This window comes from Paramormyrops kingsleyae, chromosome 13 (genome assembly GCF_048594095.1).
Source record: "Paramormyrops kingsleyae isolate MSU_618 chromosome 13, PKINGS_0.4, whole genome shotgun sequence".
NCBI lineage: Eukaryota > Metazoa > Chordata > Actinopteri > Osteoglossiformes > Mormyridae > Paramormyrops > Paramormyrops kingsleyae.
In genome coordinates, this window is record NC_132809.1 from 3,835,030 (window position 1) to 3,851,123 (window position 16,094).

Below are 16,094 nucleotides of genomic sequence, written 5' to 3' on the forward strand. Positions count from 1 at the left end.
CGCTACGCCACTGTCTATATACATCTAAGACCCACCTAGGCTCATTGAGGTAAAATGAGTTTCCAGATCAGGTAGGAAGGTGTCCAGCGATCTCTCCCGTTTTACCAACAGCAGCGGGTGGCTCAGTGGGCTAAACTTGTATGCTTGTAATCAGAGGGTTGCAGGTTCGAACCCAGCTTCGGTGGGTACTTCGAGCTAGGTAGCCCGATGTGCACAGCATACCCTCCGTAAAGTGAGCTGGGGATACGTAAAGGCGTTTTCCCCATGAGGATCAATGAAGCTTCTATTATTGTTAATTCAGACCGGCTCAGGCACTACTACAGAGGGTTGAACAATAATTATTTTTCTTCCCTAAAACTGAATGCCCAGCCTAAACCGTAAGTCCTAGACTGACCAAATTTGGCAACAAGATTCCTATTCCTACCCACTACTCAGTCACACTGACCCATCCCAGTCAGTCAGATGGGGGCGCTACAGCACCCCGATTTGCATTTCTGCCTATATCTCCAGACCTATCAAGCCTACAGTTGAAATTTATTGCCAGTCCAATTCACTATGTCATGACGAATCCAACTGCATATAGAACTTGGTTCTACATCTTTTCCTTCTTGCATGATTTATAGTTGTTTTTAAAACAGGTTTTCTTGTTAACCTCCTACGATTTTCGCCCAACATACATAAATCTGTTGTCATTCAAATCAGGAGACAGTCCTTTTAAAGATTTAGAGAAAAAACTTAAACTTTCGGTAAGATACAGCCACCAGCCACACCCTGACTGTACTGATGTCTTGCCCATTTCAATCAGACAGCTATATCTCAGGGATGCTTCAGCCAATCATTACAACATTTGGCTCACTGATGTAGGACTGTACCACAGAGAGACCCTCCAAATTTCGTGTCAATCGGTCAATCAGAAGCGCTATGCCACTGTCTATATACATCTAAGAGCCACCTAGGCTCATTGAGGTAAAATCAGTTTCCAGATCAGGTAGGAAGGTGTCCAGCGATCTCTCCCGTTTTACCAACAGCAGCGGGTGGCTCAGTGGGCTAAACTTGTATGCTTGTAATCAGCGGGTTGCAGGTTCGAACCCAGCTTCGGTCGGTACTTCGAGCTAGGCAGCCCGATGTGCACAGCATACGCTCCGTAAAGTGAGCAGGGGATATGTAAAGGCGTTTTCCCCATGAGGATCAATGGGGCTTCTATTATTTTTAAACGAGCCATTCAGATGTGCACAGGCACTGCTCCGGAGGGTTCGATTATAATTATTTTTCTTCCCTAAAACTGAATGCCCAGCCAAAACCGTAAGTCCTAGGCCGACCAAATTTGGCAACAAGATTCCTATTCCTACCTACTACTCAGTCCCATTGACCCATCACAGTCAGTCAGATGGGGGCGCTACAGCACCCCGATTTGCATTTATGTGTATATCTCCAGAACTGTCAAGCCTACAGTTGAAATTTATTGCGATTCCAATTCAATATGTCATGACGAATCTTACAACATATACAACTTGGTTTTCCCTCTTCGTGTTTTTGCATGATTTATATTTGTCTGAAAACAGGTTATTTTGTTAACCTCCTTAGATTTTCGCCCAACATACATAAATCTGGTGTCATTTAAATCAGGAGACACTCCTTTTAAAGATTTAGAGGAAAAAACTTAAACTTTTGGTAAGGTATGGCCACCAGCCAGACCCTGACTGTTCTGGTGTCTTGCCCATTTCAATCAGACAGCTATATCTCAGGGATGCTTCAGCCAATCATTACAAAATTTGGCTCACTGATGTAGGACTGTACCCCAGAGATAGCCTCCAAATTTCGTGTCGATCGGTCAAACGGGACTGCTACGGCCACTGTCTATATATGTCTAAGACCAAACTAGGCTCATTCAGTTAAAATGAGTTACCACATCAGGTAGGAAGGTGCCTACCAATCTCATCTGTCATACCAACAGCAGCGGGTGGCTCAGTGGGCTAAACTTGCGAGCTTGTAATCCGATGGTCGCCGGTTCGAACCCAGCTTCGGTGGGTACTTGAGTTAGGCAGCCCGATGTGCACAGCTGCACTGCCCATGAAGCAAGCTGGGGAGCCATATTGGTGTTTTCCCCATGACGATCAATGAAGCTTCTATTTTTATTATTAAACCAGCCATTCAGACGGGCTCAGGCACTCTTCCAAAGGGTTCGATTATAATTATTTTTCTTCCCTAAAACTTAATGCCCAGCCTAAACCGTAAGTCCTAGGCCGACCAAATTTGGTACTAAGATGCCTATTGCGACCCACTACTCAGCCACTCCGACCTGTCCCAGTCAGTCAGAGGGGGGCGCCGTTGCGCCCCACAACACATTTTGGTTGATATCTCCTGTCCTACTTGTCCTACACTTAAATTTTATTGCCAGTCAAATTCAGTATGTCATGCCAAATCCAGTAACATATATAACTTGGTTCTCCATCTTTGCATTTTTGCATGACTTACATTTGTCTGAAAACAGCTTTTTTTGTTAACCTCCTATGATTTTCAGCAAACCTACATACATCTGTTGTGCTTCAAATCAGAAGATAGTCCTTTTAAAGATTTAGAGAAAAAAATGAAACTTTTGGTAATGTATGGCCACTAGCCACACCCTGACTCTACTGGTGCCACGTCCATTTCAATCAGACAGCTAAATCTCATGCATGCTTCAGCCAATCATTACCAAATTTCTCTTTGAAATGTAGTGCTGTACCGCAGCGATACCCTCCAAATTTCGTATCGATCGATCAAACGGGAGTGCTACGGCCATTGTTTATATGTGTCTAAGACCCACCTAGGCTCATTCAGCTAAAATGAGTTACCAGATCAGGTAGGAAGGTGTCTACCGATCTCCCACATCCTGCCCATGGCAGCTGGTGGCTCAGTGGGCTAAGCCTGTGTGCCTGTAATCAGAAGGTCATTGGTTCAAACCCAGCTTCAGTGGGTACTTGAGTTAGGCATCCCAACAGTTGTCTGCCCTTCGTGCACAGTGTACTCTCTGCAAAGGAAGTTCAGAGAGACATAAAGGCATTTTCCCCAGATGATCAGTGAAGTACCTTTATTATTTTTCTTCCATAGAACTGAATGCCCAGCCTAAACCGTAAGTCTTAGGCCGACCATATTTGGCACAAAGATGCCTATTCCTACCCACTACTCAGATTGTCCGACCCGTCCGACTCAGCCAGCTTTTCGGTTGATATCTCCTGTCCTGTTTGTCCTACAATCGAAATTCTTTTGTCTGCTGATACAGACAGCCACGCCCTACCAGACAGCTATATCTCAGGCATGCTTCAGCCAATCATTACCAAATTTCTCTCACTAATGTAACACTGAACTGCAGACAGACCCTCCAAATTTCCTGTTGATCGTTCAAATGGGGGTGCTATGGCCACTGTCTATATATGTCTAAGACCTGCCTTGGCTAATTCAGCTGAAATGTCCTTATTTCTCATAAAACCTTCAAAGAATTATCTTTCTCTACATCTGCCTCCAGGTTTTTAATTGAGTGTAATTATCCTGCCATTTCACTCTTAGAAATTTATCAGACTTCAATGATGCTTCAGCTTGTGTGGACTAGAACAATTTCAATGTTTCAATAAATTGGCCAGCAGGTGGAGTCAGTGCTCCATTAACCAGTGCCATTCAGTACTTTCAGGCCTTCTCATGTCTAAATGAACAGCCTAGAAAAAAAACAAAGTATGATATTATTACTGTTGCATGCAGCAGTTTCCCAGCTTGGCACTGTTGTTAAGAATATGCAACACAGCCTATGTTCACACAGTCAGTACAAGCAAACTTTAACTTGTAAGTAAACTTTCCACATCAGGTATGAAGGCGCCTATTTCTACCAACTACTCAGGCCATCAGACCCAAACCAAACATTCAGTTAGGCTCAGGTACTCCACCACACAATCTCCATCCTCATTCCTACCTACTCCTCAGACTATCACACCCAAACCAGACATTCATTCAGGCTCAGATACTGCACCACACAGTTCTACATTATTTCCTACTACCTTCTACTGACCTGTTAGACCAAGACTCAACAATCTCCATCCTGTTTTCTACCTACTAGTCAGAGCATCAGACCCAAACCAGACATTCCATTGGACTGCATGACACCACAGATGTCTACATATGGTCCTATATCTCCTGACTAGATACGCCAAGACTTAATCTCCATTCTGTCCCAGAAGTGCTTAGTATCGTTTGACTTTTCCTTACATTGGCGAGTGGCTCAGATGTGTAGTCAGCAATCCATTTTTTGTGCTTTCAAAAATGCCATTCTATAGTCATAGACTTTCCTTTTGATTTTTTCTACTATAAATGTAGGTATGTTTTTAAACATGATGCATCACAAGTGACTCAGATGCATGTGCTCTGTTCCATCTTTTCCATGAAGTCCTTCAAGATGTACAGACAGTGCAATTAATCCTGGGATTTTGTTTGAATTATATAGTTTTGGCTCTTGGTAGTCTTACACTACATCACCGTGTCCGCTAGCATTTTTAAACATAGGACTACTGCTGCATACTTGGGCTACTTTTGCTAATGGGACTAGTCACCCTGAAACACCAGACTGCAAGCATATTGCAGGCTAGGATAAGTTGCAGCTACTTACCGTCAAATGTCATTATAGTCCAGTGGGTCTTTTTCTTAATGTTGATCATAGCATTGAAATACTTGTCATATGTGAATCATCTTACTATGTATGCATGTTGAAATGGAGGAACCAGACTGGACCTACCCTAGTTGAAAAGCATTCTCAGTTTCATACTGTAGGTGTACTCATCATGCTTAAGAATCACAACAATAATACTTATACTTATTCTTTATGAAAGGTAAGCCACATAACACTTAATAAACATTTGAAAATTTCAAGAGACTACATCGGTCTTACAAATTCATGCTTGTACTATTGTTTGTGGGGTCACCTGAGGTACGTCATAGTCACAACAGTGGATGCAGCACAGCTGACATAATATTCCATGTATGAGGATAAAATCATTACTAAATGAACAGTTTACAAATAAAGTGCAATTGTGCCATTCTGCAACATGGTGACGTACTTCCGAATATACAAGCGACCTTACTACACGTTAGTGCAAGTAAACACAGGAATTCTGCAATATGTCCCCAAGTAGAAACATCTTAGGAGACATGACTAATGCTTTGGTATTGCAGAGTAAAAGTGAAAAGAAATGAATGAATACACAATGAAACTGAGATATACAATAGATGGAACATTGACATATGAAACATTGATAAAAATAAAAAAAATGACACTACAAATGATACAATACACATTGAAATTGTAATATTGTCTTGCAATATTTCATAGTCTCAAAGCGCTTTACGGCATCCCTGCCCAAAGCCCACAGTGAGCAAGCCAGAGGCAACAGTGGCAAGGAAAAACTCCCTAGAAGGAAGAAACCTTAGGAGGAACCAGACTCAGAGGGGGAGCCCATCTTCCTGGGGCCGGCAGGGAAAGTCAGTCATAATTCACATTTTCCCAGTCTTCACATTTGAGATGCAAGCAGAGGGCAGGCAGTTAATGGTAGGCAAGTGTTGGAGCTGTGCCAGATGGTGGGGCAAACAGTAGTATGGCAGCAGGGCAGAGGGGGAAGACATCACAGGCAGAAGGGCAGAAGAATAGAAGCACAAGAAATAAAACTGGCACACCATAGCAAGAAACATACAGGAGCAATGATGCATAATAATCAAGGTAGCCTGGGCATCATTCTATAGTGTTTGGAGATTATGTGTGGCAGGGTTCACTACGGGTATCAGTGCTCAATTGAGGAGGTTTGTGCGCACAGCACACTAGGCCTGAGTCCTCCACACACGGCTTGGCTTATTGGCAGAAAGGGCGAAGGGACACTTGATGCAGTGGCCATGGGGTCAGTGACATCGACAGCAGGCACTGGAAAAAACAGGAAACATGCATGTCAGTGAACAAGAGACTGACAGTTGCAAAGTCAGACTACTTCAGAGAAGAAGTAGCCTTGGAAAGAGGAAAACTCACAAGGACAAGCTATCTTCTGGTCAGGTAGCAGGGAGTGCAATGTGTTATGGGAACTTCATGTAGTGGGCATGGAGTCAGCAACATCAGTAGCACGCGAAGTGAAACTGGCTCAGAAAGAACAGTGGATAATGCAGTAGCCTATAGGCTGCATAGACAGACGATCGGCAGCAGGCAGAGATGGAGATATGCACGCGACATTTATACAAAGGTCCCTTGGGTTGATATTCATGGTGGTAGATGATGATTTTGCAATGGTGACCTGAGGAGATTCATACAAAAAGTCAGGTTAAACATCTGGAACGCCAGGACATAACAGATGATTTTGACAATGTTCAGCTGGCTAATGTCTCAGGTTTTGTACCATGAACTGTGGTGGAATATCTAAGACAATGACAGTAAGGGAGACACTGTGAATCATGCACCTTTGCTATGCCCACATGGTCATGCACAGCCACTGTGTCTAGATGAATATTGTTGGCGACAAACTGCCCAGCTTTTCCAGTTTCTTCCTCGCACATCCATATGTACGACTGCATTCCATGTTACTTGCTTGTAGCTTTATCACCAACTGTAGTAGAACAGAACCACACGCAAAATGAAGTCCAGCCTAGAGACTGCATCACATACTTTATGACAATACAGGAAAAGCAGACCTACATCCAATGTTTCCTTCCATTAGTCTGAAACTTTTTTGTAAGACACTACACAGACAGATGACTATAAGGGCTTACCGTGGCCTACAGATGTCTGTGGCCGTTTGCCCTTGAAGGCTCCAGACAAGGTTTGCCAAGGGGTGAAAGGAATCTTCAGGTGGTGGCCATGGGGTGAGTGATGTAAACAGCAGGCACTGGAAAAAGAGAAAAACCAGAAATTTGCATGTCAGGCAAATATTAACAGTGGCCAATTAAAAGTGCCTCAAAGAGGAAGAAACTTTCGGAAGAGGCAAACTCACATGTCCAGCCCAGCATACTCTGGCCAGGTTGCAGGCAGTATGATGCATTACTGTCCCAATCTGATGCCATAACAAGTGCAGGGGGTGATCTGGCTTAGGGTGGGGAGCATACACAGACGGCTGGTGGCAGGCAGAGGTGGACATAGGTAGGGAACATGCATGCAAACGTGCACACAAGGTCCCTTAGCTTGATCCTCAGAGTGCCACATGATAATTGTACATTGGTAGTGTTGGGTAATTAGTAGGAAGAGAGACTACAAATAAACAAAAATGGTTTGAACAAAAATGGTTGCGGCTGGGGCTGGATCGGGGGGACGAGGAATGCTACATTCCATTTATGTTGTAGGTCGGAACTGGAAATGTCAGGCTGCTTTACACATAAAACTTTGTAGTGACCACAGATAAGTTGAGAAGTGACAGAGCCCACAGATAAGTTGTGCATGTTGTCACTTCCAGCTTCAGTCCTCAGAAAATGACACAGAAACAGTGTTCCGATGGCAAATGGAACGCACTACGACAGGGGTGTCAAACTCTAGTCCTGGAGGGCTGGAGCTCTGTCTAGCTTAGTTGTTTCTGTTCCACCAGAAATGAGTTCAAGAGTGACGTGTTAATTAGCGCAAGGAGTTGAATCAGGTGTGTTAAATGAGAGGAAACTCAAAAACGTGCAGGGCTTCGGCCCTCCAGGACTGGACTTTGACACCCCTGCACTAGAAGATTAACACAAATGACGATGCCCCCCCAGACCCAGCCCCCTAACCTCACCCCTGTGCCAGCCACCCCAAGCTTAGGCCCAGCCCCAGTAGACCCCTCTCCAGAAAACTCAGTCCATCACAAATTTTATTATCAGTTTGCATACAATTTTACAGACAATGTAGGACAACACATTCATGGTGGCTAAAATATGTTGGCATTACAGAAACACAGATACCGTTTTTGACAATGTCCTTTGCATACACATGATCAATCAAAGTGCCGTTCCCAGTGGTCGCGTCTTTCACAAGTTGAGCATACCCATGTTCCTCCATAAAAGTGGTGATCGTACTTCCCGTGAAAAGATTTTCATTAAAATCTCCCATGATGATTTTCCCTCCTTCCATGCTGTCCATGCGAGCGATCAACTGCATCAGATTCTTCTGAAAGATTGACACAGTATAAGAGGGTGGTCTGTATAGTACTGAGACTGTTGTTTTCAGTAGGCCCACATTGAACTGGAGACACTCAATGTTGACACACTGCAAATCAACAACGCTACAGTTGGTATGTTCTTTATAATACACGCCCACACCACCATGCTGTTGGTTCTTCAGTTCGGCAAAGATTGAATCATCACCGTCGTACGCGAGATGTCTCCGTTTCCCATAGAATGAAAATCCATTCAGGTGTATCTCTTCTGTGTCTTCCTTTGAATTTAACCACGTCTCTGTCAAGCAGATGATATCGGCTTTCATATACCTTCCGTCTTGCTTTATGTCATCCAGGTGACATGCGAGTCCTTGAACATTGTGGAGTAGAATTCTGCATAATGATGGCACTTCTGTGACAGGTTCAATAAAAGCAGGCATGCTTTGCATTGCACTCTCAATGTCCTGTTTTGCGTATATAACACTTTCCTTGAAGTCTTCTATTATGAGACCTTCCAGAGAAGTCACACGGCTTAACGCTACGTATGCCTGTCCAGCTGCAAATATCTTCTTCAGTGATACAACAGCCTTATCCACAGTCAGACCTTGTACTTTGTGTACTGTGCAAGCCCATGCTAATCTCAATGGAAACTGACGTCGTGCTGCACCGCTGTTACCCACTCTCTCCTCCTCTGGTTTGATTCGTGTCGCTCTGTCCAAACCTTTGATTAAGCACGGCTTCTTTGCTCTGAGTGACTTACCAGCTGCTTCATTGTCAAACGTGACGTATATTTCGAATGGGAAATCGTCCTCAGTACCAAAGCACACCTCACTTACCGTACCAAATGCACCATTTACCAGGCCGTCTGAAACGTCGATGTTTTTCAGTAGCATTACCCGTGCATGAACACCTACGTGAAGTGTTTCTGACAGACACGTCTTGTAAACTTGTGCGTGATGTCCAGCTTTCCTTTGCAGTCGGCCAGTTGCAGCGACCCTTTCAAAGTCCTGAGCATGAATGATGACAGGATCTGAGCATACCTTCTGCAGCATGCGATGGTTATGCAGATCTGCTTCATAATTAGTCGCATAGATATGAAGGGCAGTACTGTCTTGTCCTTGGTCTGTCACCCGTCGTTTCAGCATAGCAATGTCTTCCTCTAGCATTGCATCACCCCTTTTGCGTTTCCTTAGCCGATTCAGCAACTGTGCAAAATCCAAATCTTTCTGTCTCATGATGTCCGTCAGCTCCACTAAAGCAAAATGATTCTGCCATAGATTGACACCTTTAGTCTCAGTATACAAAGGTTTCCCTTTCACCGGACAAAGCTGGTAGAAATCTCCAACGGCAACTATTGAGACGTTACCAAAGGCAGAATAATCTCCAGTTTGCTTGATTTGTCTCAACCTGCCATGAATATATGAAAGCAGTTTGTGATCGACCATTGAAATCTCATCTATAATCAATATCTGCAGGTTTCCCAGTTCAGCTCTCAATGAATTTATTTTTTCATCTCCAAGTGGTTGATAAGGCAGCTTCACATCTGTCGCAATGTGGAAACAGGCGTGTATCGTCGCAGCACTGATGTTGTATGCACTAACCCCAGTTGGAGCAGTCAGCAACACATGCCTCTCATCCGGGTTATCTGACAACTTTGACAAGATATGAGATGCCTCATAATGTACTGCTTTGATCAAGACAGACTTGCCCACACCTCCAGGTCCAGATATAAATACATGAAATGGTTCTGGATTTTCACCACGTGTCTTCTGTAAACACCAGCTTCTTATTTTGTAAAAGATCTCAGACTGCTTCTTGTTCAGTGAGCGAAGCAAAGCCAGCGCTTCCTGCCTTGACATACCACAAGGATTGTCCTGGAACATATGGCGACCCGGTCTCGGTAACAAATCTGGTATCTCATCACAGTCTTCGCTCATTTCTGGCGTTACACTGGATTTGCTGGCGAGGCACTCCAACCGTTCACATTCAGTCTCTGGACAGATCAGTGCCCATGCATCTTCCATTACACCATGCAACTGTAGATCTTCCTCAGCTTTGTCTATCACATCCGCTTCCTTTTCAAAACTTGCCATATTTGAGTCGACGACCCGTTTCACCGAATGTAATTCATTACCGAAAAACTTCACAAAGCCAGTCTCGTAGAAGTCCTGGTAACTGCCAAAAGGAGGTGGTTTTAGTTGGCCATCAAAATAATGTGGTAGGAACAGTTGCAAAATGCTTTGATGGTATTTCTCTAGGTCCTTTGTGGGTGAAAACCTAGCATACCGAACAACAGCTGCATCTGTGCGTGTCCTTTTCTTCACAAATCCTAATTTCCTGTCCAACTCTATACTGCCAGCAGACGAGCTCTCAGATTTTGATAAAATTCTGTATTCAGAAGCAAATCTCGCCAGGCACATTTCTGAAAAGTCTTCTGTTTTTGGTCTGCCTTTATATCTATCAGTGATACTGTTCATCCAAATGTTCTGCTCATCCTCCTCCTCACACTCTGCTTTCTTCCGTATGACATGTAGTGGAAGACTCATTCTCACCGTATGCTCTCCAGTTGGGATAAACTGCACTTTGCGTGATCCCTCTTTCAACCTCATGTTAGTCAGACGATACACACTTTCCTGAGCTGAAACTTCACGATTATGCAGAAACACACTGCCCAGTTGTCGAAGAGCTTCTTTCGCATCAAGGTTGCCTTGCTGGGAGGCCTCTTTCTGAGCATTTGCCAGGAGCAGTCCCATCTCTCTCTCAGCTTTGGAAATGTAGGAGATGATGTATACAATACATGAATATGCATCAACCACAAACTGAATGTCCATGTTTGCATTCCAACAGCGTAGAAGGTCTCTGTTATATTGGTTCACCCAGACTTCACATGGTCTTCTCTTCAGAATGATGCTAGTGTTCTTTGTTAGTCTTGAGTAAGCAGCTTCAAATACTTCTTGATTTAGATGAATTGCATCAAACAAAGAATCAACAGAGTCATAGTTGGCCTCAGTGTTCAGCAGAGCATGCTTCACTTTCTTCATGATGGCCGCTGCTACTTCTTTTTTGAGGTGTTTTCCATCTGTCTCAGCATTTCCAAGTTTGTGTGATGACAGAAATGTCCTGTTACTTGGTGGACGTGGGAAATTAAATCTACAAGTTGTCCCTTTTTTTTTGCATGTTTTCGAGTGTCTCTTACTATGTTGCTGTACACTACATACAATTTCATGCATTTCATCATCCTCGGGCATTTCACATGTCACATACCGATCAATGAAAGCTGCTACTTCGTCGTCCTCACCTTTACCAACCTTTGGTGCATCTTCCACCCAAAACAAACAGTGAGTGTGAGGTGATCCCCGTTGCTGAAATTCTACTCTGTAGAAGTAGTCAACTATTTTGCCGATGGGACGCGCTTCTGACATGATCACATCTTTCAGGAAGCGGTGAAATCGATGATCAAACATTCTAGCGGCCGTCACGGGATTATTCTTCAACAGGGCACATCTTTCTGACCACTCTAGCTCGGCGCTTTGTGCATCAATACCATCTTGTTTGAATATTGCCGTCATCAGTTCCGTCCAGCGTAAATCGGCAGAGGAAAAGGAGCAAAACCATGTGGGAATACCAAGCTGTCTCACCATCGCAAACAAATCTTTCTGAACACTTTGCCAAAAAACAGGGGTGCCTCTGATGGGTCTCAGAAATTTGTAGCCTTCATCAAAATTCAACATCCTTCGTAGAGACTCCGCGTTTGTCAGAGTTTCTGACGTGATGGTGCTTTTGCCCCAGACATCATACCCTTTTCTCACAGCAATGGACACATTTGACACAACTTGCTGAAGCTCAGACAAATACTGCCCATAAAAAATATAGTCCAAGTTTTTTGCAAAACGTCCATCTGCATTAAGGATCCTTGTATTTAAATATCTAGACAATGTCAGTTTCTCATTCCTCCTCTCGTGAAAAGTGCCTGTGGCTTTTGGGAAAAGGACTGGAAAACATTTAGCCTCATTAGACTCATCAGTCAAAAGCCTCACTGGATTGTTTCCTTCTGCGGGTGCCATAGCCATTATTCCGTCAAAGTGCTGATCCAGGATCTCTTGTGCTATGTCAACAGGTTGAAGGCACGTATCCATATACATGCCATGTTGTTGTCTATCATGCAGAGTTTCATCCATGTCCTCATCTTCCATGTTATTTTCAGCAGCTGAATCATCATGTATGTCACTTACATCAGCAGGGACGTCTTCAGTTCTTTGTAGTGGATTAATCCAATCATTGTTGAACTGTATATCACTGTAAAATTTGTTATGCTCTCTGAGATACATCAAGGCCTTCTTTATCTTTTCTGGGTGCACAAATTCATATTTGTAGTGTCCTTTGTAAGTTAACTTCCTCTTCAGCTTCACGCGTATCATAAGGTCATCGTTGTTCACTCTCGGTAAAGCTTGGGCTACATTTGGAACGCTAGATGGGACGCAAGTCACCGGACCATGAACACCATTTTGTCCACCTTTTGGCAAAGACACAATCCTCATGAAAGGAATATGCATACCAATCAGATGCTGTTCTAGAGAATTTAAACATTGCAACTCAGTAGGGACCGACTGTAGGGCTAGATTGTTTGTGACACTCTCAGCTGGAATTCTCCCATCAAGAATCTTTCTGTGACATGTGTAGCAAATCCACGATGAACCTGCAGGGCCCCTCAGATCACTACAGTTTTCAGAACAGGAATCTACACATTTATGCAAATATGTATCTGTGATACACCGCGATGCCACTAAAGCAACCCCTTCTGATTTTCTCAAGTATTCATCTTTCCTGCATATGACAACTTGATGTTTAAACAGCATTCGATGACACACTGAACAGATGTACACAGGTCCTGTATTAATTTTCTCTCTAAACTGTTCAATCACATACCCAATATCCTTTCTTTTATCCTTCTCTTTCACCCGTTTTTCAATATTTCTGCTTTTTACTGCAGTAGCAAACTGGCTGTTTGTTTTGTATCTATCAATACTCGATTGCTTGACACATTCCCTGTGTTCAATGTCTACGGCATATTTATTGACACTCGCCTGCTTGACACGCTCCCTGTGTTCAATGTCCACGGCATATTTATTCACACTCGACTGCTTGAGACGTTCCCTGTATTCAATGTCTACGGCATATTTATTCACAACCGACTGCTTGACACGTTCCCTGTGTTCAACGTCTGTGGCATATTTATTGACACTCGACTGTCTCACACATTGCCTATGATCAGCGTCTGTGGCATACTTACAGATGCTCGACTGCTTCACATGATCTCTGTACACTTCATTCTCACGGTAGCGCTTTGTGCTTCTCTCCAGTTGTTCCTCCTTGTACACCTTACTTACTTCATACCGTCTTTTCTGTCGTTCCAGTCTCCGACGACACGATGAAGGCACATCAGAAGTGGCAATCTGAGAGCAGGTCGCAGCACAACCATCAGCATCATGCCTTTTCACACAAGTTACAGCCTCATAATGTGACTCATTACAATGTTTCAGGTATATACCCATCTGATCACTATCACAACCAAGACACGTAGAGTACTTTAACCATCTGTCATGAGAGTATGTGAAAATATGCACACCAAGCAGATTGGCGGCAGCTTGAATCTCTACCTCAGATGCCCAAGTACCAACGTACTTCATCCGTGATGCGGCAACATACTGAGTGACGGAAGAGTGACCTTCTCTTAGACAAGCGGCATACCTGGATTCATCTCTTAGCATGTGGGCAACAACAGCACACCTGATTTTCCTGTGTTCCCTCTCGCTTCCAGTTATAGCAAAAGCCACAGACCTGAAAAAGCAGTTACCATCACCAGTGATAGGCATCGTTCTGCAAGGATCACCCATTGGAAACTCTGCAGTCACGTCTACATGACCATGCTCGACGTACACCACACCTAGTTTACAGGACAGGCGTCTTTGTTGCTGCGTTGTCAAAGGACTGAAGGAAAACTGCTCACTGTGCAGCTCACCGATAAAGACCACATCAGCTTCATTACCAGCATAGACATTATCCTCACACGCTTCATCATCTGTCACATTCAGCCTTACCGTACCATATCCAGTCTCTGGTGTGCTGGTCAACTGGTCGAGTCTGGTGACTGATGAGGAGTTACCTTCTGAATGCTGCTGCGGGATGCTTTCGGTGGATACACTCACAGCTGTAATCTCAAACTGCTCCCCCGTTGCATCTAAAGACAGGCCCAGGATAGCAATGTGGTTCAACAAAGAGTCTAGGCTAGAGTGGTAAGCCAGTATGCTTCTGCCCAATGCTTCGCTTGTGCCATCTTCCCGTCGGGAATGCGAGTCGATCACCACATACCATGACCCTTGCTTAATGAGAGCACAGGTATTCACTTTTATGGTAAAAAGACATGCTTCAAACCGTGAGAATACACTTCTTACCGCTTCATCAGCCGACATAAGAACATCACGCATATCTCCATACTCACTCACACCAAACAATCCAACAAACATGTCATTGTGGTACTTTATTTCAAATGTAACACCATTCAATGTGTACTCTGTCGGTAGATCTCTGACAAACAGATACCCAGAAGCATCTCGAATTCTCCCAGCGTCTCTGATGGTACTGTAGAGGTTGTCTCCGTTCAGCAGCACTTGATCAAGGTCTGTGACCGACCAGCTTAAGACATTCTTTATTTTACACATCAGTATAGCCATCAAACTATTAGCCACACACTGCTTGTTGCTGTTGATTCCAAATCGTCGGTCTCCTTGATGGAATGAGCCTCTAACTGTAGGTGCCTGAGGAAAATGAGATACACTGATAGTTACAGGGTTCACATGCTGCTGTTGATCCAGGGTAGTTTTCGGTTCAGAGTTTGATTGATATTGAGACAAGATAGACACCATTTTGCATGGCATAATGGGACAAGGCAGATTGGAAGGCATTATGGGACAAGGCAGATTGGAAGGCATTATGGGACAAGGCAGATTGGAAGGCATTCTGGATGCCAGTATGGATGGTCGGATGGATGGTCGTAAAGCAGCAGCCCTTCTTTTTTGAGGCGGCTGCAAAACCTCGTCATCAGTCAAAGCCTTCTCTTCATAAAGAGAAGGCATAAACAACTCGTCATCAGTCCTACAAATGGCACCCAGGGTGGGAACCCGGTGGTCATGGCTTATCGGGAGAGTCACAGTCAGGATCTTTTTGGTATTCCAGTAGGGGGGAAAAGACGTAACCCCGTCATCAGTCGCAGCCATGACAGACACAGGCCGCGGCTGTGCGGCCTGGTCGGGTTGTTGGTCGTGGCTAGTCGGGAAAGTCACAGTCGGGATCTTTTTGCTATTCCGGTAGGGGGGAAAAGACATAACCCCGTCATCAGTCATAGCCACGACATGGAGGGCAGCAGCAGCGGGGTCAGGCTGTTGGTTGTGGCTCGTCAGATTAGTCACAGTCAGCTCCTTTTTGGGTTGGGGAATAGAAGTAACCCCGTCAACAGTCTCAGCCACAACATCGCCAGCAGTAGCTCGACGCCTATCCATTAGCCTCTTCTTCGCTGCTGCTGAACGGCGGGATGCCTTGGTGCGAGGCATCTACAGATGAACAGGGGAGAGAAAAAAAGAAAAATACAAGGCACACTTTCTTCCAACTTTACTTTGCAGTCATACTGTCAAATGCATATACATGGATGTGTTTTGTCAGGAGCGGTTCCAATGGTGGTCTTTTCAGACTGTACAGCAGCATCGTTCTGCCCTGTTTACACTCCTTATCCTATAATACATCTGTCTCACATGACTTGATTTTTTAAGACAGACAGAAAACTCTACAACTTACCTGTTAAGTCACACTGCCAAACATCCATATTACACACATCGACAAGTTTTGCCTCAACACTAACTGACCTAAATGTTTGTCACATGTATGCCAATTTCTCCTGTCACTTAAATACAAATTTATTGAAAGACCTAC

The 16,094-nt window shown here is 44.1% G+C and overlaps 1 protein-coding gene across 5 annotated transcripts; it reads right to left on the reverse strand.

Annotated features, from left to right (window-relative positions):
* Positions 1-4,933: 4,933 nt before the first annotated feature.
* Positions 4,934-15,528, reverse strand: LOC140578137 (ATP-dependent DNA helicase PIF1-like). Of its 5 annotated transcripts, XM_072698072.1 has the most exons (6): positions 13,769-15,528; positions 13,499-13,564; positions 6,769-6,884; positions 6,460-6,605; positions 6,038-6,296; positions 4,934-5,935 (listed from the first exon to the last, which is right to left on the reverse strand). In XM_072698072.1, the coding sequence occupies exons 1-4, from the start codon at positions 15,509-15,511 to the stop codon at positions 6,599-6,601; spliced, it is 1,932 nt and encodes a 643-aa protein (XP_072554173.1). In that variant the 5' UTR covers positions 15,512-15,528; the 3' UTR covers positions 4,934-5,935; positions 6,038-6,296; positions 6,460-6,598. The 5 variants fall into 5 exon arrangements, with proteins under 5 accessions (XP_072554173.1, XP_072554172.1, XP_072554171.1 ...); XM_072698071.1 differs by having other exon boundaries at positions 13,499-15,528; XM_072698070.1 differs by having other exon boundaries at positions 13,402-15,528.
* Between the last annotated feature and the right edge of the window lie 566 nt (positions 15,529-16,094).

Bases quoted from the DNA above. Each gene is read 5' to 3' on its own strand.
- LOC140578137 (XM_072698068.1), bottom strand. From the start codon at position 10,204: ATGGCAAGTTTTGAAAAGGAAGCGGATGTGATAGACAAAGCTGAGGAA.